Source organism: Verticillium nonalfalfae (assembly GCF_003724135.2).
Source record: "Verticillium nonalfalfae strain VnAa140/NRRL 66861 chromosome Unknown scaffold_119, whole genome shotgun sequence".
Taxonomy (NCBI): Eukaryota; Fungi; Ascomycota; class Sordariomycetes; order Glomerellales; family Plectosphaerellaceae; genus Verticillium; species Verticillium nonalfalfae.
Genome location: NW_021167344.1, coordinates 59,361 through 80,537, shown reverse-complemented (window position 1 = coordinate 80,537; position 21,177 = coordinate 59,361). Strand labels below are relative to the sequence as shown.

The window sequence follows — 21,177 nt, the reverse complement described above, 5'->3', positions numbered from 1 at the left end:
ATTTTGCGAAATGGGCGTCCAGTTGTGCTTTTCACAGTTATATGACCTAGGGAGGCCGAGGTGAGGCAGCCGGGGGTATCCATTATCTCTATGCGGAAGCTTAGGCAGGCCAGGCACCAACAGCTGCTGCGTGTGCTCGGGAGATCATTACGATGTCCGAGGCAAATCATTCCTTGCCTTTGTATTTCGCCTTCTTTTTAGCCTTCTGTCTCCTCTCTTCGATGCGACGGTCGAACTTTTGTTCATATCGGAACTTCGCCTTCTTCTTGGGCCACTCCTTGCGCGCCCTGGGAGTTTTCTTCTCCTCCGCGCCCTTTTTCTCCGAATCTTCGTCCTCCTCTTTCTTCTCGTCTTCCGAGTCGTCGTTATCGTGCAGTTTCTCGAAACCGTCCCTTGTAACTGCGATGGCCTCAACCTTGACTGTTGTGAAGCGGTCCTCGTCGATGTACTCGTCCTCGAAGTCTATGACCTCAGGCTGTTTCTCCTCAATGCCATCCCACTCCTCGAAGTCTTCTCCGTTGATTTCTTGATCGTCGCCTGAATCTGCTGCTTGCGCCTCACGCAAAAGCTTGTTGACGGTGTTCACATGGTCTTCTACTTCGCGCTTGCGGTCGTCCCTAACCTATACCGGCCAATGTCAGAATACACACGTTTGAGCAATATGGTGCATTGCGTTCTTACTTGTTTCCTGATTTCGATCTTCTCCTCTCGGTCCTTCTTGGCCGCCTGTTCTTGCGCAAGCTTGATGCGCTGTTGCTTCCGCTTGTGGAACCCCGTCAAGTAATCCTCGCGTTGGTCGAAGTCAAAGTTAACTTCCTCAACAGCCGAGGCCGCTTTCCTCTTCTTAGGAGGCGGCAGTGTGCTTTTCTTTACTCGTGGTTGGGCGAACATTGCGAGCGATCTATGTGGTGGTGTAGTTGGTCTAATTGGGCAACTGTCTGCTGCTTGATGCTGGATTTTTTTTGGGCGCGGGCTTGCACCTGAAGAATCGCAGCCTGCGGCTGCACAGACCCACTACGCCGGATCTCCCCGCGCTAGGAGCTTCGCCATGGAATGGCCGTCCACGCGCTAGAGGGCCCTGTCGCTGCAACCACCTGGGGCCTGACTTCTTACAAGGTAGTGCTTCTATGCGCTGCAAACTGTGCTCTGTAATGAGCATGAAGTCGTTCTTGGCATACTGCTGTCTTGCTTCCGTCTCTGCCTGTTGTATTTCATATCCATCATGTGTTACGAGCAGCAGGGGCACAGAAATCGCGGTTATGAGAGGTTGCGTTGTGACCGATCGCGAAACTTAAACTGGTGCAATAAGGTCTCATAGGCAATCAGAGCAGAAGAGGACTATCTTCGAGGAAGCCGACACGGTGCTGGCAGTGAAGGACCTCGCAAAGCTAGATTCTAAGCAGTATCTGCACGACAATGACTCTGGATCCGTAGCGCTACATTGCGATGAAACCATTGAATTTATTCTCATCAGGCATTTTGCTCTCTTTAGAATGCATCTGTCTTGCACATGGAGACTGAATGGCATGGTTCGGCCACACGTGATTCGGCAGTTTAGTATGCGCCTAGACAGCTCGCTGTGACGCTTACCTGCATCTGGGCCTGAGCTCGAACAGGTACCGTCATTCAGCCAACGACTTCATCACGACAAGGCTGCCATCTAGGTACACAGCATCAACTGGTCGACCGCAACATTACCAGTCATGCGCACATCACACAAAGCCGGCCTTCTGGCCCTCGCCGCTTCGGCCAGCGCCCTGTCCAGCTCTTCCCCCTTCGTACTCCTCTCCACAGCAAAGTACGTGCAGCCTAGGGCCATCTCGTTTCGCATAGCTAGCCAGTTGTACTGACTTGCCGCAGGTTCGCGCAAACCCCCGATGCTGCCCAGCTGCAGACCGGCACCCAAGTCCTGAGCGCCGTCCAGAATATCCTCGACTCCTGCCCGACCGAGAACTACTATGTCATCTCTCAGCCGAACGCGAACGCGGCCGATATTCGCGGCGAGGGCTGCAAAGTCCCTAGCGTCTGCAGCGCCATCTCGAGCGACAAAGTCAGCAGTCGTTACGGCGTGGCAGAGGTTCTGGGCGCGGTCGAAGTTGCCGCTGTTACCGGTTACATCAACTCCGGCTGCGCCAAGCAAAGCAGAACTCCTAAGATCTGGAACACCCTGCTCCCTGGCCTTTCTTCCTCTGGCCGCGACAGCCAACTGGCAGACAATGGTATGCTGCGTCATCACAGAGTCAAAGAATTCCGACTGACCTTTGCACAGACCAGCTTATCAAAATCACACTGGATGAGGTCCTCGAGCTTGAGGACTTCACCGTCATCTATCTTACCAGCCCGTCGGAGCAGACATCCTACGAAGCGGAGTTTAACGAGCCCCTCCATGAGGACCTGAAGAGGCTCCGTGCTCGCGTTGTCTCCGCCCCTCGCGCCGACAACAACACCGAGTGGGAGAAGTTGGGGCTTTTCGAAAAGTACCAATTCTTCACGCCTGGTAGGTGCCCCCCATGTTGCTATGAGTCTTCTTGCCAGGCACAACGAGCTAACACGCGCAGGCATTTTCCATGCTCTCGTCATCTCTATCCTCCTTCTATCCATCCTCGGCGTCGGTCTGCGTGCCCTCGGTAGCCTTGAGGTTTCGTACGGCGCATTTGACAAGGAGAACGGACCTGCCGCGCACAAGAAGCAGAACTAAGCGTTACGCCCTCTGTGGCCAGAAGAAGGCTTTGTGTCGATTGTGCAAAGCATGTAATCTATAAGACACGGACACGGGAGTTTACGGGTGGTTCATGAGGCATTATCAAGGAGGAGGGTGCGCGATTGTCCCATGCGGGCCGTCTGCTCGTTGTAGAGAACCATTGAGTGTATGAATTGCGTCTGAATTGAAGAAAAGGTCGAGGGACTTGATTTGCCCCCAATCCGTATCATGCCGCGGTTGAAACGCCTTTGAACGCCATCACAACAACCGCCCCGTCCGTGCGACTCTGCACTCCCATACCCACTGCCGCTGTTTTCTGGAGGGGGGTAGGGGGCAAGTCTTTCATCTCTCATTACGCGTATGGGGTGACAGGGAAGCCAGTTAGACCAGGTGGCTCGGGAGCAGGAAGTTAGCGATGCCCTCGCGAATAGCGTACTCGTGGCCGCAGTTGCCGCACACGAGCTTGCCCTCCAAGATCTGCGTTTCCATGAGAAGGTGGTGCAAGTCCTTTAGCGTCTTCTCGTCGCTCTGCAGGGCCTCAGCGGTAGGCGCCTCGGCAGGGAGTTCGGGGAAGCCAAGCTAGGGTGACGTTAGAGCGTGGAAAACATGTGTCGGGGCTGTTACGAATCGACGCAAGAATGAGAGAGAGGACAAAGTGAGAAAACAGGACGATCTCGTGATGGTAAAAGGACGTAGCATGACTTGCCTCAGTCGCGTTTGTCCGCAGCGCAGTCCAATCCAGGCGGGGCAGCACGTTAAGCAGCATCTGCTCATTCAGCTCAATTTCGTCTTGCACAAGCTCAGCGTCCTTGGGGTGCAGTGGGTACGAGGCGGTGGAGGACTTGCACGCCTTGACGGCGCACGTCAAGAAGTTAAGGCTGAGAATCTTCATTTTCAGTAGTGAGATTTGTGTTTTTGCCCCCTCGAAATTTGAGTCGCTGGCGGTCAGGAGGCTCGGGTTTTGAAGATGTGGTATGGAGGGAAATTTTTATCTGAGTGAGGTTCATGACCCCACACTTGGTGATGAGAGCCAACTGGGGGAGGGGCGAAAGTTCACAGTAAGCGTCAAACTCCCCATATGGATCAACAACTAGAAAATTTGCGGTTTTGCAGCCCAACACATCCTTGAGCAGTCATCACAAGGCAGGTAGTGATCAAAGTTTTTTCTTCTTATATGTGCTCTACCATTTCCGACTATGTAATCTGGCATTTCTAAGCCAAGGACTTTTCGTGGAAAGAGTCGTTCTTCTTGTTCATGCGGAAGTAAATGGCGACAACGGCGAGGACAACGCCAAAGAGGAGACCCTTCTGGATGAACGACCAGCCCTCAGCCTGAGAACCAACATGCAGAGGCGTGTCCTCGGTAGATTGCCCAGAAGCAAACTGGGCATTCCCGTAGAGATCTGCAACAAACACCCCAAGCATCAGCATGCGCGACAAGGGGAGCAGAGCAGAACAGAAGACGAGAATGCCAATTTGACAGGAGTATGAAGAACGGTGGGCTACAGTACGTGTTGTGCTTAGAGTTCCACGTGGATACCTTCGGGGGGCACCTCCAGCTCGCCGCTCTTGGCGATCTTAACAGCCTTGGTAGGGCGGTCGCCGGGCTGGGTGGCAGCGTTCTCGATCTTCTCGATAATTTCGTAGCCCTCAAGAACCTCGCCAAAGACGACGTGGCGGCCGTCGAGCCAACTGTTGGTTCGTCGGTCAGTTCATGTCCCCGTCATTGCAAGGTGGAGAAAGCTTACGAGGTAACGACGGTGGTAATGAAGAACTGCGAGCCATTGGTGTCGGGACCGGCGTTGGCCATGGACAGAAGACCCTTCTTGGTGTGCTTGAGCTTGAAGTTCTCGTCGGGGAACTTCTCGCCGTAGATGGACTTGCCACCAGTACCGTCGCCCTTGGTGAAGTCGCCGCCCTGGATCATGAACTGCTTGATGACACGGTGGAAGCTAGATCCCTCGTAGCCAAAGCCCTTCTCGCCAGTGGCAAGAGCACGGAAGTTCTCGGTGGTCTTGGGGACGGTCTTGCCGTAAAGGCCGAGGACAACACGGCCGAGGGGCTCGTCACCCTGCGTAATGTCGAAGTAGACCTTGTTGGTGATCTTGGGGCCCTTGGTGGCCTCAGCCGTCTGGGCGAACAAGACCATGCTGACTCCGAGGAGCAGAGCGGCGGAGAGGACGATGCGTCGCAAGTTGAACATATTGATGGATGCTCAAGAAAGTCAATTGGGTTGGTTCGTGATGATGCTATGCGAGGAGGAAACTCACAATGTAGTGTAGGTGGAACAGGTGGTAAAAGCCAGCTGGTACTGTCCCGGAAGCTACCACGTTTCAACTCTCCCCCTCACGGATGGCGAAGTAGGGGGGGCCACAGCTTGGACCCCTGCAGGCATTCGCCTAAGGTCCCGCCACCAGCACTGAATCGGTACTACAGCAGAAGGTGTGACCACGGCGTGCGGGGCAGGGGGTTTGCGTCCCGCCAGGCTCGACCAGACACTATCGGATTTATCACTACGATAAGCCGTAGCCCATGCGCCACATCACTGTGGCTCAGCCTTCAATTTTTGGTCCGCATCGAACTCGACTCGACATCCAACCAGTCCATCGATTTGGGACTGTTGTCGCGAAAGAACTTTGAACGCGAATTGTTGGCTACGCCCCGAGCCAGACAACATGGTTGGTCTTCAAAAACATATGGATGTAGGGATTGTTACTGACACCTTGTAGGTTTTCATTCTAGGCGTTAACTTCTCAGAGCAGAAGCTCGTGAAGGTATATTCACACTACACTCCTATCCGCCCTTCAGCATCGTCATACCGCTCCGACAGGGACTAACTGCCGACTACAGAAAGCTCTCGAATCCTTTTATGCTCTCGGTCCCAGCGTCTCCCAGCGAATTCTCGCCAAATACTCCATCCACCCATGGGCCAAAGTCGGCTCCCTGGCACCCAAGACCATTACCTCATTAACTGCCGAATTGTCGGTAATGACGATTGAGAACGACGCGAAGAAGGTCCTGCGCGAGAATATCCAGAGATTGAAGGATATGGGTAGCTACAGAGGAAGGCGGCACGCCATGAACCTGCCGGCGAGAGGCCAGCGTACGAGAACACAGATCGAAACGGCAAAGAAGCTCAACAGGGTGGACAGGAAACGGTGATCGAACATGGCTTTATTGGAGATGGATGACGGCGAAGCCGGTCATTAGCGATGTCCGTGCGTGTAACCATTCAGTGTATTCTGATAGAGATCCGGATGCAATGTGTGCCGGCCAATGTACAACAACAATAACCACGATTCAGACACATCTAAGATGCATGAGTGGGTTTTGAATGATATGTACCGCTGAGTCGAACGCACTTAGAGGGTAGCCACGGGGGAAAGAATCGCCGCATGATCCTGGCTCTGAGTGATTCTACTGGCAGCTTCCGATCTCATATTATGTAGGAGGGCTAATTGGTCAACTTGATGCTCGTGGTGTCTCTACATCTATGTAAAGAATTACCGCCTGTCCCATCCAAGTTTGGCGCCTGACTTCGGATCCTTAGAATCTGCGCCTTCGAAGGTCAGGCTAGGCAAGTCGTCTTCCAATACGGGCTCGCCGGCGGCCTGCAGTTTTACGGCTGTGGCATCGACTTCTTTCCAAACACGCAGCAAGTTGCCGCCAACGACTTTGGAGACATCTTGATCACTGACTCCCTGCTTCAGCAACTCGGTCACCAATGCGGGAAATTTGGACACATCTTCCAGGCCAGTAGGCGTGGTAGGAATGCCATCAAAATCAGACCCCAAACCGACGTGGTCAAAACCGATCAGGTTGCCAATGTGGAGGATGTGCTTTACCACCTGGCCCAGGTTTGCGTTCTCCGGGACAGAGTCAGGAAGGCCATTCTCGTGTCCAGCGTCAACACAAGAGATAAAATCCGGGCTGAAGTTGACCATGACCAGAGAATCGCGTTCTTTCACTAGGTGCAAGACATGGTCCTTGACGTTACGAGGGTGGGGACAGACGCTGTATGCCGAGCTGTGAGAGAAAATGACTGGCGCCTTGCTGCCGGTCCAGGTCTCATTCCCACCGAGAACGTCGACCATGGTGTCCTCGCTGACGTGCGACAGGTCGACAAACATGCCGAGGCGGTTCATCTCGTTGACGAGACGGCGGCCGAGACGGCTGACGCCGTGCCAGTGAGGCTCGGCCTTGCGAAGAGGATTCTCCAGGATAGCAGCATCGGCAAATTTGTTATGACAGTTGTGGGTGAGTGTCGAGTAGCGCACACCGAGGTTATAGTACGTGCGCAGGTTGGCGGCGGAGTTGCCGATCTGGTGCAGGCCTTCAACGCCTAGTGGTGAGATGAGCTGGCCGTCCTTGAACGCCTTTAGTGCCGTGCTGCTGTTGACTGTGGGGGAGAAGACATTTGGGTAGGCATCTTTGATCCTCGTCATGAGGTCAATTTGCTGCAGTGTCATCTGAATACCTGGAGACAGTCAATATTGTTTCCGAAGCAACAGTAGCTGGACTTACTAGGGGCGTAGTTATCATCAGAGAAATTACTCCCATCAGCGGGACAGGGTGTAAAAACGCTCCAAAAAGCACCGCCATTGAGACCCTCCTTCAGTCGAGGCAGGTCAACCTGGCCATACATGCCTCCATTTTCGAAGGGCTCGGTGAAGTTCTTGCCATCAATGTGGTTATTGTATAGAAATCGAACAAGGATGGGCAAGTCATTATGTCCGTCTGCTTGAGGGTAAGGAGACATACAAGGACCGGCTCTCGGATCACATACCAATCAGGGGAGTTTCTTTCAAGATCTTTTGAGCCCGTTCCTCGTATGTTAGAGGCCCATGTCGAGATTTGTGACACCAGAATGCGAGCGGCTTCGAGATGGACAAGCCGATGACAAGTACGATGACAATGGCAGCAATCAGTCGCTTAATGGCGAGAGATCGAGCTTTGGGGCCCGGGACGAATTCGTCATCTCCCAGTTCCTTGGGGTAATGAATTTCAACCGAGCCAAGCATGGACTGGTCTTCGGCTCTGTTAAGCCGATGATATTTGTGCTGGGCCATGCTAGGAGATCGATCGTCAGTAACTATCATTTGTTTAGAGTCATTCACGTTAAAGGCTCGACTGCTCTTTATTTAAGCCCGAGCCAATGGGGCCGTTTCCGCCAGTCCTCAGTGGTTGATGCATCTAGATGGGCCGCGAGGGCATCATTGGTCTCCAACCCGCAGTAGACTTCATGCTTCGTGAAAAGGTGGACAGCTTGGGAAGAACCTTACCTGACCCAAGCTTTCAAAACAATTCAGACTGTGTGGATGGAGATTCTTCAATAATCAAACAGGTGACCGTCAACTAGTGCAAGGACAAAGCGAATTGTCGTAAGGGAAAATGTAGAGCTCAAAGATCAAGGTGGCTGATGACGAATACTGAACTGATCCAAGCAGCATTCCGTCTTGAGGTAGACCCGTTAGTCAGCCGTGCAATTTCCTGAGCAGTTGACCCTTTTCAAACATCACCAGAGAGTCCTGCGAGTCCATGCGGCAAATACAGTTATGAAATGTGAGTCTAGACCCAGGGCACTTAAGAACATCGTGGCCTTAGCAGTCTTGCTTGCAGGCCGAGCCCAGAAGCATGAAGCTGTCGGTGCATCGCCATAGTTAGTTTGCGTGTAGTGAAATGACGATGATGCGGCTTCAAAGCTGTACCTGGGTTCCAACACAGCAAGTTCAGACGAAAGGCTGTGGGCATGCACCTGGCGGCAACTGTATGCACCACAACTCAGGGCACTCGGCGGCCTCTTGGGAGGGGCTCTCAGGGACACCAGCAGGGACTCCCGCGCCGAAACAGCCTTGGAAGCTTTCCCCATGCTGTCGCTCCAGAGCCAACTCGATGCCTTGAACCAATGAGAGATGATACACAAGGCCCCAAGCGCCTGTAGCTGCGCTGTCAACCCTGGTTTGCTCACCCCCCCACATCAGGCTGCCTGCTCGCGACACGAGAAGAGCTGCAAGTAGGTAGGTACCTTAGGTAGGTACCTAGGTATCTGGGTGGACGTGCCGCCCCATGCTTCCCTTGGGCTGGGCGGCTGACGACCTCCTGCGCATCGACCCCTGAACAGACCCAGAAAGGGCCCTGGAATAGCAGCAGCAAGAGCAACACACCAGGGGCGAACACGACTCAGCCTGCAGTAGTTCTTCTCTTCAATGTCCGGGCCTTGTCCTGTCCAGGGCAGCCTCTTCAGACCACGAAGCATACACCTTGGTCACTCATTTTCTTCGGCTGGCTATCACGACACGACAACATTGATTTCTTCCTCATCGCCCTCCCCCAACCACCCCTTCGCCACGACGACACGAAGTGTAACACCACTGGTGACGCCCATCGACGATCCTTGCCTGGCGCATACGTACCCCCGACACGATACCCGCGAACCAGGCCGAAACGAAACATCTCTCCTAGCCCCTTGCATTTCATCCAACCGCCAAATCGATCGTCCATTCATGGCCGTGTGAGATCAAGACATCTAGCCCACTTCTTTTACTTCGCATCTTTCTGCCTCGGGCCTCCTCTGTCCCTTCCCTTGCACCCTTTGTTTCTGTTTGCCTGCCTTATTTTTTGTCGCATCGCGACTATTGCCCTTGACGTCATACCTCAACTTGGCTCACAACTCTCCACCATGCCGGGCTTCGCAGAGTCTTTCTGGTCGACAGACTATGCCGCCGGTAAGTTAGGCTGAGCCGAATGCGCCACCGCGATTGACGATATTGCTCGTCGCCCCTTCCCCAAGCCGCAGTCGCTGACGCCTCACCAGGCCTCGGGGTCCTGTTTGGCAAGCTGCAGCAGGGCGTCCTCGAGAACCGGCAGATATTGACCATCGCCCGCATGCGAGCCGAAGCCGAAGATCTCTACGGCACCAGGCTTAGCGACATTGCGCCAGCTTCCGACCGAATCCAAGGCGGCTTCGCTAGAGATGATGGTGCCACCGTCCGCAAGGTACATGAAGAGATCCAGCCTTCACGATATTTCGGGGGAAAAAGAAATCCTTTTGCTAATGCTCTTACCACAAGGCCTACGACGGCGTCCGAATCGAGATGGAAGATGCGGCCCGAAGCCACAAGAAAATTGCTCAGAGCATCCGTGACCTCGTCGTGAACCCCTTCACTCGCTGGTGCGACGCCCACGAATCTCGCATTCAAGATTCCCAAGACGATCTGCAGACGCGCATCAAGGCACACGACCGTCAGGCTGAGCTGGCCAAGAAGCTGCGGAGCAACTACTTTAACAAGTGTCGTCTCGTCGAAGATATCGAGGAGGAGAACAAACTCGCCTTCCAAGATCCCGAAACGAGCCCTAATGCTGTCACGGCCAGCAACATCCCCGAGATCAAAGTTTCCGAGAACAAGGAGCCCGAGATTCCCGAAGAAGATGATGAGCCCATTGAAATTGGCGATGAAGTCTATCAACCTGAACAGATGAAGAAGATTCTCGCTCACATGCTGAACACGATCCCGCTGGGCGAGCACAAGGTGCCAATTATGGGAACCTACCAAAACACATCGCCCGGCACCGACATTGTCGAATATCTTCAGCGCAACATGGGTACCACCAGCATCAGCTACGCCGAGAGGATTGGCCAGGATCTGATCTCTAACGGGTTTCTGCGACTAATTGGCAACGTCGGCAACAGCTTCGCCAACAGTTCCAAGATGATGTATCAGTGGAAGACCAAGGCTTTCCAGATGGCGGGTGTACCGGAGAACAAGAAGACGCTTGGGAGGACATTTTCCATGCCAGGTTCCGACGGCGGCTCCGATTCTCCCGTTGTAGGTACCGTCAGCGAATATCTCGCCAACTGGAACGTTCTCAACAACGCGCATCCCAATGAAACGCCGGCTGACCGCCTGCGCCGCGAGGCCCGCGAGGCTGACGACAAGTACAAGGCGGCCGTGCGCAAGCTCGACGAGCTTCGATGCGACCTCGAGGAGAATATTTTCCTTCACCTCCGTTTCCTCGAGCGTTGCGAGCTAGACAGGCTCAAGGCTGTCAAGACTGTCGTTTTGGACTTTTCAGGCACCATCAGCAACGTCATCCCGACGCTTCAGTCGGCCGTCGACAACATGATGCTGTTCCAGGAGACGGTACAACCTGCCAGCGATCTGCGCTACCTCTTGGAGAACTATCGCACTGGCGGCTTCCACCCCAAGGTTGTTGTGTACGAGAATTACTACAACAAGGTCGACGAGCAGACCTTTGGCGTGGATCTCGAGGCTAGAGCTAAGGCGGATAAGAAGCGCGTCCCCATTGTCGTCACAACGCTCCTCACCTATCTCGACAACCAATACCCTGAACTAGAAGGCGACAAAACCAGGCGGGATGTCTGGCTAGTGGACGTTCCGCTGACGCACACACATAAGCTCCGCTCCAGAATAAACGACGGCAAGCCGCTTTCGCCAGAAATTCTCAGCGAGTTTGACATACCGACCGTGGCCAGCTTGCTCAAGCTGTACCTCCTCGAACTTCCCGGTAAGTAGTTCGGGATGCGCTTTTGGATTACTCTTGCTGATATTTACAAGATTCCCTCGTCTCCGCTCACATGTATGAGATCGTCCGCCAGGTTTACACAGCACAGTCCGCACAATCCGCAGAAACGTCAGAAGCCTCGAGGATATCTATTCTTCAGCAGACACTCGCCCAGCTTCGTCTCACTAACATTGCCACCCTCGACGCCTGCATGAACCACTTCACCCGCCTCATCGACCTTACCTCGGCTGACGAGGAGTATGTAAACGCCCTCGCCACAACGCTCGCCCCCTGCATCCTCCGCCCGCGCACCGAAACCTCCCTCACAATGGAGGAGAAGCACGCCTACCGCCTCATCCGCGACCTTTTCCAGTACAAGGAACCCATCTTTACGGAGCTCAAGCGTATGTCCGCCGGTAACTCACTCAACGCTGGTGGAGGCAGCATTGGTGCCGGCGGCGGTGGCAACCGCCCTCGCGCGATCAGTACCGACGAGAGCAATCGCCGCGCCAACATGGAGGAGCGGAATAGGCTCCTGCTCGAGAAGGCTTCGGGTGGCCGCAGCCGCGCCACGTCGCCCGCTCCTGGCCCTCGCACAGGTCACCGCCGCGACCGTTCGGTTGGAGGCCCGGAGACCCGATTCCCTATCCAGACGAGCCCGACGTCGGCGTCGGACCGCCACCGCCAATCTCTCGGCAGCATCGCCAGCGCCACAGCCAACAGCTCTGCTGCCGTCGCCGCGGCGACCGCCAAGCGGGCCTCGCTCGAGGTGCCCGAACCCAACGGCGACGTGCCCCCTAGCCCGAGCCCGGCCGAGCACACGCCGCGCGGCCGCACGCAGGAGCGCCAGTCGATGCCGGCCAACGGTGCGCCCGTCGGCGCCGTCGAGTCGATGCTCTCCAAGATTGAAGGCCTCAGCGACTCACCCATTGAGAAGCGCAACAGCCTCGGCCGCACGGGAGCCCGCTTCGCAGGCGGTCGGCGCGTCACGGCTTCGTCAGGCGCGGGCAATGCCGAGGTCATCGCCCCCAGGGGCGTCACGCTCGAGGACAAGCCCATGGACAACTGAGCACGACACATGTCCCCCTGTGCACCTTGTTCTGAAAAATCAAGAAGCACCATGGGAGTAGTAGGCCGTCGGTCGAGAGGCGGCGCGCATGACGAATCCGCCCTCGCCTGGACTGTTGTCCCGATATGATTCCACGTATAGAAGGAGAGGCAGAGGTCAAGATAAGGGAAGAGAGGAGTTGTAACTAGTAGCACGCCGTGAATGTTTTCAGGTTTTTTTTTTTTTTTTTTACTCTTCTTTTTCTTCCCCCAGCCCAATGCGCCGAAACGAGACGAGTGATATGACTGGCGGGGTTCTGCTCTCGTATGGCAGGCTCTCCTATGGGGGGGGGAGGGGTTAGGCGTCCTCTCTTGTCTGAAATCTGATCTTATTCTCAAACTCGTCTGGTTTCTGTGATTTTGACCTGTTGTCGATGACGTGTCACGGGAGAGGAACAATCACTGGTGCTCTACGAAAGAGCCCCAAAGAAGAAAGAACGCGTCAATCATTTGTTTTCATGACCGGACAGACGTCTTTGTCGTGAGCCTGGCTGCCTCCATTCTTCTACGTGGGTGCCGGATGTCACGACCTTTCCCCCGTCTGCGCCTCGGCGTCGTCCGTTATGACAACCGGTGCCTTCTTCTTTTTCTTCTTCTTGGCCACCACGACCGCCGGCTCGCCGTTTCCGTCGACTGCCCCCGTCGCCGCGTCTCCTTCGATCAGCGTCTCTCCCCCCTCGACCTTCTTCTTCTTCTTGGTCGTCTTCTTGACGGCTGTGCCGTCCCCAGCCGCGGCGCTGCTCTTCTTCTTGACCTTGCGCTTGACGACGGTGCCCTCGGCATCGACGCCCTGCGCGACCGAGATGCGCTCGTTGGCGCGCTGCATCTCGAGCCGCAGCCTCTCGACCTCCTTCACGGCCTGCGCCATCTCGGCCTCCTCGCGCTGCTGTATCTCGTAGTCGTACGGGTTCGCCTGGGCACCGGCGCCGGCGCCCCCGGCCCTGGCGGCGTCATTGTCACCTTCGAGACTAAAGGTGCCAATGTGCGACGAGTCGACGTGCAGGAGGCCCTGACGGAGCTTCTTGGCGCGGCTGCGCGTGAAGCTGTCCGAGTTGTTCTCCGACTCGTAGGCGCGGGGCGTCGAGAGGCCACTCGTGGCCCCTGCCGCCGTGCCTGCGAGCGTCTCGTCTGCGGCGACGACGACGCGCTGGCGGGGCCGCGGCGGTGGCCTTTGCTGGAGAAGGTGATGCTGCTGCTGAGAGGAAGAGGACGTCGGCGCAGAGGTGCCGAGCTTGTCGAGGTCCAGTTGCATGATGGGAATCGAGTCAATATCGAGGTCCGGGCCGTTTTCCCTCTGAAGAATGTTGTGAATGGGTGTCGAGGCGCCACCGGAACCGGAGCCGGAGCCGGAGCCAAGGCCGCCAATGTAGAAGGGGTCGTCGCGGTTGCGCTCCTGGCGCTCAACCTTGCGGCGAGCGATGATGTCAGCGTCAAGGTACGTGTCTTCTGTCGGCTGCTGGTATGACGACACGTTCTCCTCGGTCGCGACATCTGCGATTCTGTTGATAGCCGGCTCCGAAGAGGAGACGCTTGTTGGTGCAGGGCGTTGGTGGTAGTAGGCCTCAAAGTCGTCCGCCTCTTCGGTGCTGGCCGGCAAAAAGTCTGCTCTCGCCAGCAAAGCATTGAGATTTGAGTGAATGGGCTCGTCGAGATCGAGACCTTCGGGGATGGGGACATTCCGCTGCGCACCTGGCGCGACAGAGTTGAGCTCCCAACCCTGGAAGAGCGAAGGGATCGCTTGGGTAAGAAGGAGCGGGGGGTCTTGCTCGGCTTCCTCTGTTGATATGTCGTGCCCTGACGCAGCCTCCGCCGTGAGCTTGAGGAGCTCGATAAACTCGACGGCCCGCTCCTGCACCTCGAGGCTTGGGTGCAGGGCCAGAGGCTCGAGGATGTTGATGACGCGGGCCATGAGCAGTGTTATCCTGGACTTCCACTCTGGCGTCCACAGTTGTCTGTCGTTGCTTGCGATGAAGGCGAAGACCTTGGCGACAGCCTGCAGGCAGGTGATGAGTATCTCGGGAATGTTGGTCCGCGGGATTGTTTGTAAGAGTGTCGTCAGGGAGTCGTCTGTGGAAGAGAGCATGATGGGGTACTCTCCGACAATCCAAGCAATCGACTTGATGGACGCCGATGTGATGAAGTGGCCCGGCGGCGTATCGGCGTTGAGCTGCGTCAGGATGAGGTCCGCCGCCATGACGACGGATCGCCTCATGGCCATGACCTTGACAGAGACATTGCGCAGCTCGTCGCCAATCTTTTCAGAAATGTCGCCCGACGTCGAGCTTCCGTACGACGAGGCAGATTCGAGCTCTGTACCCACAGGCCTCGGCGCCGGCGCCATGCGAACAAGCTGTGTCAAGACATCAATGTACCAGTCAAAGTCGACCAGGTTCGCATAGTTGTTCTGGGCACACATGTCGAGGATCCTTCCAATGACATCGATGCGGTAGTCGTCCGGCAGTGGCGGCGCCTGGCCCTTCTCCTTTGCGTTGGGGTTGATGACCTCAGCCTCTTCCTCCGAGTCGGGTGCCGAGTCGGGCCCCAGGGGGGCACCGGCGTTCTGTCGGTTCTTTGGCGGTGTAGACGATCGCAGTTGCTTCATGAGGCGGCTCACGACAGAGACGAGGTTGTCTCCACTGACCATACCCTTGACGAGGTCGAGGGCCTTTATACGGATGGTAATGTCAGGACTATCGATGCACTCGAGGATGACGTCCTCCTGTTGTGCGACGAGGAAGGGATGGGTCAAGACAATCTTGTTGAAGGCCAGGAGAGCGACGTATTTGACTGTCTTTGGGTTAGCCCCCGCAAACAAAACAAGCTCAGGTCAAAGAAGAAAACGCACGGTTCGGATCACCATCGACCATGATCATGCCCCTGAGCTTGTTCACACAGAGGGTGGCGATTTCTTCGCTGCCGTCGTCTGCGCTTCCCAGGATGCCGCCCTGGATGATGCCGTTGATGCACTCGTAGAGAAGAGACATGGCGGGGGTCGTGCGGATGAGATCGGTCAGCGGGGGCAGCAGCTTGCGGACGAGCCGCGGCTCGAGCGGCGTCAGGGTGGCAAACAGCTTGATCAGCTTGATGGCCATCCAGTTGTTGCCGCCCTCGACGAGCAGCTCGAACAGCCTCGGCGCCAGGGGCAAGAAGTCGTGGGGTCTCCGCCAGCCCAGCTCGCAGACGACATTGACAATGGCAGCCGTGACGCTGGGGTCCTCGTCCTTGTTCATGAGGCGCTCCTTGATCTTGGGCCAGGCGGCCCTCAGGGTCTCGGGGTAGACGAGGGCCAATCGGTACAGGGTGACGATGACCTTCTTGCGGATGTTGGGGTGCGAGTGGCTGAGGCGCGGCAGCAGGTCGGAGAGGGTGGAGAGGGCGAGGGAGGGCGTGATGATGTGTGGCAGCGTGGCCATGGGCAGCGTGATGGTTGTCGCATGCGGCGAGGCTAGGTCCTGGATATGGTTCGTCAGTGGACTGTCCAAGGCAACAGGGTCGGCGGTGTCTCTCTGTCACGGCGGCGCCTCTCTGTCACGGCGGCGTCTCTCTGTCACGGCGGCGTCACTCTGCCGCGGGCGGCGTGTTTTGGTCATACCTTCTTCAGGAGATTCGTAGCCAGCATAAGAACCTCCGTGTCGGGGCGGAAGCTCTGCACAGCGGCCAGGTAGCCGACACGCTTCTGGTGGTACTTGGGCGAGGACATGACCTCGAGGACGTGGAACGAGGCCCAGGACATGTCATGGCCGACCATTTCGAGGTACACGAGCTTCATGAGGGCCGTGGCCTTGAGGTCTGCCCGCTGCGCATCAGCACTGGTTCCCTTGGTGCCATGGAATATTCGCTGTGTTGCCGTTGTGAGAGGCCTAGGGAGGGGGGGGGGGGGACTCACCCATGTCCTGGCTGCGAACCTCGGCGCGACATTCTTTCAGGCTGTTCTGGATGTATTCGCGCTCGTTGCCCTTGTGGTTTCGTAGGCCTCGAATGAGGTCGTAAAGGGATTTTTCGAACCTGTGGCCGTGGTCAGTCGAAGAAGGTTGGTGCGCCTGCCTGACGCAGCGCAGGGCATGGGGTTGAGCGGCTCATACATGTTTGCGGGCGGGCGAGCCCACGCGGGGCCAAGCAGGGAAACGAGGGGATCGTCAGGGCGGGCAGGTGGATGGGACGAGTCTGGTCTAGGCGTTGGGAGGGAGAGTCGTCGGAGGGGCTGTCAACATGGTGGGAGCTCCGTGTCGCGCCCGAGCCGGAGGGGAAAGTCTGCGCGCGTGACGGCGATGCGGAAGTAAAAGGTGCCTCGGGAGAGAAGAGGGTGGTTGCTGGAAGTCAGTCAGTCAGTCGGTGGTCGGGCTGGCTGAGGCAGAATGCAATGCCGTGCCTGTGCCATGCCACGCGTGGATCCTCCCCCACCATGACCATGACCGCCGGCTGCTACTGCTACAGCCACGGCCACGGCCACGGCCACTGCCACGGCCACAGCCATGACGAACGTGCTTGACTGTGCGGCGGCAGCTCTTGCAGCACCTTGTCGCACCGTGCGGCACCTGCCCGGCCCGAGCCGGTCTACTGGACAGTACAGTCGAATGCGATATGGCAGCATCATGCATCGCATCCAGTCTGCTACCCTCCCTGTCCACCACCTCTCTCCAACGACGCCTCCCAGGACGGCCATTGACGGCGCGCTGTGACCCGACCTGACGACCATGGTCTCGAAGAACACCTGAACACCCGGACAGCTCTCTCTCTCTCCCTCCCTCTCTCGCCCTCCCACCGTCCAACATTGTCACCACCCACGACACACCATGTCACGCTCCGCCCTCCGCCTCCTGACGCCCCTCTCCCGACCTCTCGCGTCCTCCTCCTCCACCTCCTTCTCTTCTTCTTCTTCCTCCTCTCTCCTCGTGCAGCAGCGCACAGCAACAGCAGCGTCAAGCCGGCCCTTCTTCTCCCTGCCGAACCTCCCCTCGTCCCCGCCGCAGACCCTCACAGCGACCCGCACCCTCCCCTACCCGCCGAAGGCCCTGTACGCCCTCGTCGCCGACATAGACGCTTACGCCTCCTTCGTCCCCTACTGCTCAGCGTCGCGCGTGACCGCCCGCGACCCCAGCCCGCCCCACCCCCCGACCGAGGCCGACCTGCGCGTCGGCTGGGGCGGCTTCGAGGAGACCTTCACCAGCCGCCTGCGCTGCCGCCCCGACCGCTCCGTCGAGGCCATCAGCGGCGCCGACCTCGAGCCACCCGCCCGGGGCCCTTCCTCCTCCTCCTCGTCCTCATCCTCCTCCTCCTCTAGAGGCAGCAGCGGCAGCAGCAGCGGCGCCGGCGCCGTCTTCACCTCGCTCGTCACGCGCTGGGAGCTGCGGCCCCTGCGTGAGGACGCACACGACCCCGCCACCCAGGTCGACCTCGTCATCCGCTTCCAGTTCGCCAATCCCCTCTACGCCGCCGTCAGCGCCGCCGTCTCGGACAAGGTCGCCGGCATCATGATCGAGGCCTTTGAGAAGCGCGCGAGGCGCATCCTCGGCCAGCCGAAGAAGCTGTGATTTGTGCGCCTCCCTTGTGCCCTTACCCACCATGAGCAACGTCGATCGAGTGAAAGAGGCGGAGAGGAAGACAGAAACCAGCACCAAAACACATCAGAATACGGCAGAGCACAGCAGACGATAGAGTAGAACAGAGACCCACGCGGAACTTATGTAGCAACAGCCATAGATAGACCAGTGTATAGTACCCTCTTCAACCAAACATGTGAACCGAGGACCATGCGAGTAGGTCGCGTGCCTCGCCAAAAGACGACGCCAAAGGACTTTGAAGAAGAAAACCCCAGCAGAATTGACAATGCATCAAATCACAACTTCACACTTGTACTATTCCGTTCCTGTCCCACCTGTGTACACCCCAAGTCTCCGATCCTTGCGCAATCTCAAAACAGCCAGCCAGCTCCGACGTATCCTGGTGAATGTATCTGGCTGGCGAGAAAGGAACAAGGGCGCCGCTTTTCCAACCTCTCCCACCCCCTAACCCCTTCCATCCGTCATACATCATGCCTCAGCATCCAGGTGCTTCAGACTGTGTAGAAAGTGATCCCCCGCCATAATGCGTTCCCGAAGAGTGGCTTAAATGCAGGAGGAGTCTTGAATGGCAAACGCAGCAAGGTATCATATGTGGCAAATAGCGCCCGCGCCTGACAAAGCAAAAAGGAAATCTGACCACTGCTGCTGACAGACCGTCCGAGAGGAGATGGATAGTCTGGTCTTGTGCAGCGGCATGCCGTCAAAATCAGAACCGGTCGAGTCCGCATCTCACTTCCTCGACGACCTGGTTGTTGTCAGTACTTCCTTTTCTCATCCCCATAATGTAGTTGGGCGCGGGAATACTGACTTCTTCTTCGATGGCTTTCCTGCGACCCAGCTTGCAAATCCAGAACCGGCGGTCTTGGACTTCCTCTTTGGCGGCTCGGCAGTGACGACGTCAACGCCTGGCGGGGCCCCACGACCCGGCCGCTCGCCAGGACGGTGCATGTGAGGAGGTGGCGGTACGTGGTGGCCACCACCCCCGGGCCTGGCCCCGGCAGGCATCATGCCGGGGGGCATCTGCATTGGGCGCTGTCCGTGTGCCGCCATGTGCGCCAGGCGCGCACGTAGTTCTTCTCGAGGATCTCGGCCACCACCCGGTCGCATCTGCACACCAGGGAATCCGGGCGGCATGCCGTGTCGCTGCGCGTGCATCTGCGCATGCATCTGCGCCGACTTGCTCTCGGGCCACATGCGCATCTCGATCGTCCAGTCCGGCTCGAGCACCTTGTCCCAGACCTGGGGCAAGATAATGTCGCCGTTAGGTCCGATCAGGTCATAGTGGCCGTCTTGCACCTGCTGTCCGATGACATCGACGTGCTGGAAGGCTTGCTTGATCAAGTCTTGCATATCCTAAACGAACAGTCAGTCGACCAGCCCAAGTGCGCCATCTTGGATTCCACATACCTCCCACTTTGCACAAAGGTGGAACGGGAAGCTGAATTTCCTTCCCACTGCATCCTTGAACTTGATCGGCGCCTTGTCTTTCGTCTTCTTGGCGTCTTCCTCAAACTTGGCTTTGGCCTCCTCGGTGAGCTTCTTCTTCATGGCCTCCTCTTCCTTCTTCTTCTCGGCAGCGTCCGCCGCAGCCTTCTCTGCTGCCTTGGTCTCAGCTTCGAGCTTGGCCCGCGCTTCAGCCTCGGCTTTGGCTTTGGTTTCCTCCTCCCACCTCTTCTTCGCTGCGGCGTCTTCCGCGGCCTTCTTGTCTGCAGCGAGTTTGGCCTCTGCTTCAGCTTTGAGCTGGGCCTCAAATTTTGCCCGCGCAGCGGCCTCGGCTGCCGCACGCGCGTCCTCTTCCCGCTTCTTCTGCTCGGCAGCCGCCTTCATTTCTGCCTCGTACTTTTCCTTGGCCTCCCGTTGGATTCTGGCCATGGTTTCGGCGTGGAGTTTGGCTTGTTCGGCCTCGTGTTTCCGCTCGGCTTCCATCTTCTCGCGTGCGGCTCGCTCCGCCTCGGCCTTGGCGAGCTCGAACTCCTTCTTCGCCTCCTCGGTGGCTTTCCTGCGAGCGTCTTCCCGAATCTTCAGCTGCTCTTCGGTGTCTCTTCGAATCTTGGCCTCAAACTCGCGCCGCTTCTCCTCCTCGTCCTTTTTTGCCTGGAGGGCCTGGAAAGCCTTGAGCTGCTCCTGCATCTTCTCCTTCTCTGGGTCGGGCTTGGGTGGTTCGGGCGCCGCTGGGGTTTTTGGACGGGGAGCAGGCGCCTCGGTTGCTGGAGGAGGGGGTGGCGAATACATGTATTGCTGCATATGAGGCGGGATCTGTTGCTGGTAGCCACCGTGACCACCATAGTAGCCTCCGTGTTGATAAGGCATCATCTCGTGATATGGGTGCCTAGGCCCGCCCTCAAAATAGCTCTGGCCACTGCCGTTCGACATGGGCGAAAAGGGGTTTTGCTGGAAATTGCCGAAGGGCACCATGCTCTGTTGAGGACCGCCATAGGGACTCGGCATGTATCCGCCCACATGGCTCTGGGGGTATCCGCCGGGGGGCGCAGGTTGTTGATGGCCGCCACGTCCGCCGAAGTAAGGGTTATGGCCGCCGGCAGGGCCCGGAGGGCCGTAGGGACCACCGCGGGCGCCATACGGCGACCCGTAGTCCTCTGCGGAATCCAGACTGTCGGGAGGAGCAGGCCTGTAATGGCCCGGAGCTGAGGGTCGGTGGGGCAAAACGTGCCGCCGCGGGGCAGCGTGGTGAGACCGAGAACGAGAACGAGACCTCGAGCGCGAATGGTGATAAGGTCGAGCGCTAGTCGACGCGGAGTCTTCAGGGTCGATCTCGCCGTGGAATTCTTCACCCCAATCACCGCCGGAACTGTAGTCTTGACTCTGGTGGGAAGACGAGTCTTCTCCCTCGCTGAAAGAATTTGATCGGGACGTAGGGTGTCCTTGCTCGATTACGATGGTAGTGTGCCGTCGTCTTCGTAATAGTTAGCAAAGAGTGCCAACAGCCGTGAATGCGTTGTCTATTGAGACTTACGACATTGGGGCTGGACTCTTGTAAGATGCTTTTGGCCCACGACGATCAATAGAAAGCCGGAGCAGAGATGTGTCGAGAGGGCGGCAACGTTGTCGCAAGGTATGTGGTCCGAGGGCTGTGTGTGCAGGGTGTTTTGTTGTAAGTTGGGAGCCTTTGGTATTCCAGAGGATCGATGCGAACGTTCGTCTTGTTGTGGGAGTCGGTATCGGCTTTTTGGTGCAACGTCCAGAAGTGAGGGGCAGCGGAAATGAGAATCTTGTGCGGGTTGCGCGGGCGCAGGCTGGAGAGAAGGATGATAGATCGCGGGTTGC

The 21,177-nt window shown here is 57.2% G+C and overlaps 9 protein-coding genes across 9 annotated transcripts; 4 read left to right on the top strand and 5 right to left on the bottom strand.

Annotated features, from left to right (window-relative positions):
* Positions 1-166: 166 nt before the first annotated feature.
* On the bottom strand, positions 167-891 carry D7B24_001034 (uncharacterized protein; the record flags this gene model as incomplete). Its single annotated transcript, XM_028635279.1, has 2 exons — positions 167-622; positions 682-891. The coding sequence occupies 2 exons, from the start codon at positions 889-891 to the stop codon at positions 167-169; spliced, it is 666 nt and encodes a 221-aa protein (XP_028492167.1).
* Positions 892-1,703: 812 nt separating this feature from the next.
* D7B24_001033 (uncharacterized protein) lies at positions 1,704-2,698 on the top strand (the record flags this gene model as incomplete). The annotated part of the gene is made up of 4 exons (XM_028635278.1): positions 1,704-1,798; positions 1,861-2,219; positions 2,270-2,497; positions 2,559-2,698. The coding sequence occupies 4 exons, from the start codon at positions 1,704-1,706 to the stop codon at positions 2,696-2,698; spliced, it is 822 nt and encodes a 273-aa protein (XP_028492166.1).
* Positions 2,699-3,082: 384 nt separating this feature from the next.
* On the bottom strand, positions 3,083-4,904 carry CPR2 (Peptidyl-prolyl cis-trans isomerase B; the record flags this gene model as incomplete). The annotated part of the gene is made up of 5 exons (XM_028635277.1): positions 3,083-3,280; positions 3,372-3,639; positions 3,927-4,104; positions 4,242-4,393; positions 4,450-4,904. The coding sequence occupies 5 exons, from the start codon at positions 4,902-4,904 to the stop codon at positions 3,083-3,085; spliced, it is 1,251 nt and encodes a 416-aa protein (XP_028492165.1).
* A 472-nt stretch (positions 4,905-5,376) lies between these two features.
* On the top strand, positions 5,377-5,863 carry D7B24_001031 (uncharacterized protein; the record flags this gene model as incomplete). The annotated part of the gene is made up of 3 exons (XM_028635276.1): positions 5,377-5,379; positions 5,431-5,475; positions 5,552-5,863. The coding sequence occupies 3 exons, from the start codon at positions 5,377-5,379 to the stop codon at positions 5,861-5,863; spliced, it is 360 nt and encodes a 119-aa protein (XP_028492164.1).
* Positions 5,864-6,204: 341 nt separating this feature from the next.
* D7B24_001030 (uncharacterized protein) lies at positions 6,205-7,770 on the bottom strand (the record flags this gene model as incomplete). The annotated part of the gene is made up of 3 exons (XM_028635275.1): positions 6,205-7,178; positions 7,226-7,438; positions 7,488-7,770. 3 exons carry the CDS (start codon positions 7,768-7,770, stop codon positions 6,205-6,207), a joined length of 1,470 nt encoding a protein of 489 aa, XP_028492163.1.
* Positions 7,771-9,380: 1,610 nt separating this feature from the next.
* Positions 9,381-12,293, top strand: D7B24_001029 (uncharacterized protein; the record flags this gene model as incomplete). Its single annotated transcript, XM_028635274.1, has 4 exons — positions 9,381-9,426; positions 9,516-9,697; positions 9,772-11,227; positions 11,278-12,293. 4 exons carry the CDS (start codon positions 9,381-9,383, stop codon positions 12,291-12,293), a joined length of 2,700 nt encoding a protein of 899 aa, XP_028492162.1.
* Positions 12,294-12,854: 561 nt separating this feature from the next.
* On the bottom strand, positions 12,855-16,415 carry APL5 (AP-3 complex subunit delta; the record flags this gene model as incomplete). Its single annotated transcript, XM_028635273.1, has 5 exons — positions 12,855-15,118; positions 15,177-15,783; positions 15,924-16,120; positions 16,218-16,336; positions 16,381-16,415. 5 exons carry the CDS (start codon positions 16,413-16,415, stop codon positions 12,855-12,857), a joined length of 3,222 nt encoding a protein of 1,073 aa, XP_028492161.1.
* A 709-nt stretch (positions 16,416-17,124) lies between these two features.
* On the top strand, positions 17,125-17,862 carry D7B24_001027 (uncharacterized protein; the record flags this gene model as incomplete). The annotated part of the gene is made up of 1 exon (XM_028635272.1): positions 17,125-17,862. The coding sequence occupies one exon, from the start codon at positions 17,125-17,127 to the stop codon at positions 17,860-17,862; it is 738 nt and encodes a 245-aa protein (XP_028492160.1).
* Positions 17,863-18,663: 801 nt separating this feature from the next.
* D7B24_001026 (uncharacterized protein) lies at positions 18,664-20,871 on the bottom strand (the record flags this gene model as incomplete). The annotated part of the gene is made up of 3 exons (XM_028635271.1): positions 18,664-19,245; positions 19,300-20,806; positions 20,867-20,871. The coding sequence occupies 3 exons, from the start codon at positions 20,869-20,871 to the stop codon at positions 18,664-18,666; spliced, it is 2,094 nt and encodes a 697-aa protein (XP_028492159.1).
* Between the last annotated feature and the right edge of the window lie 306 nt (positions 20,872-21,177).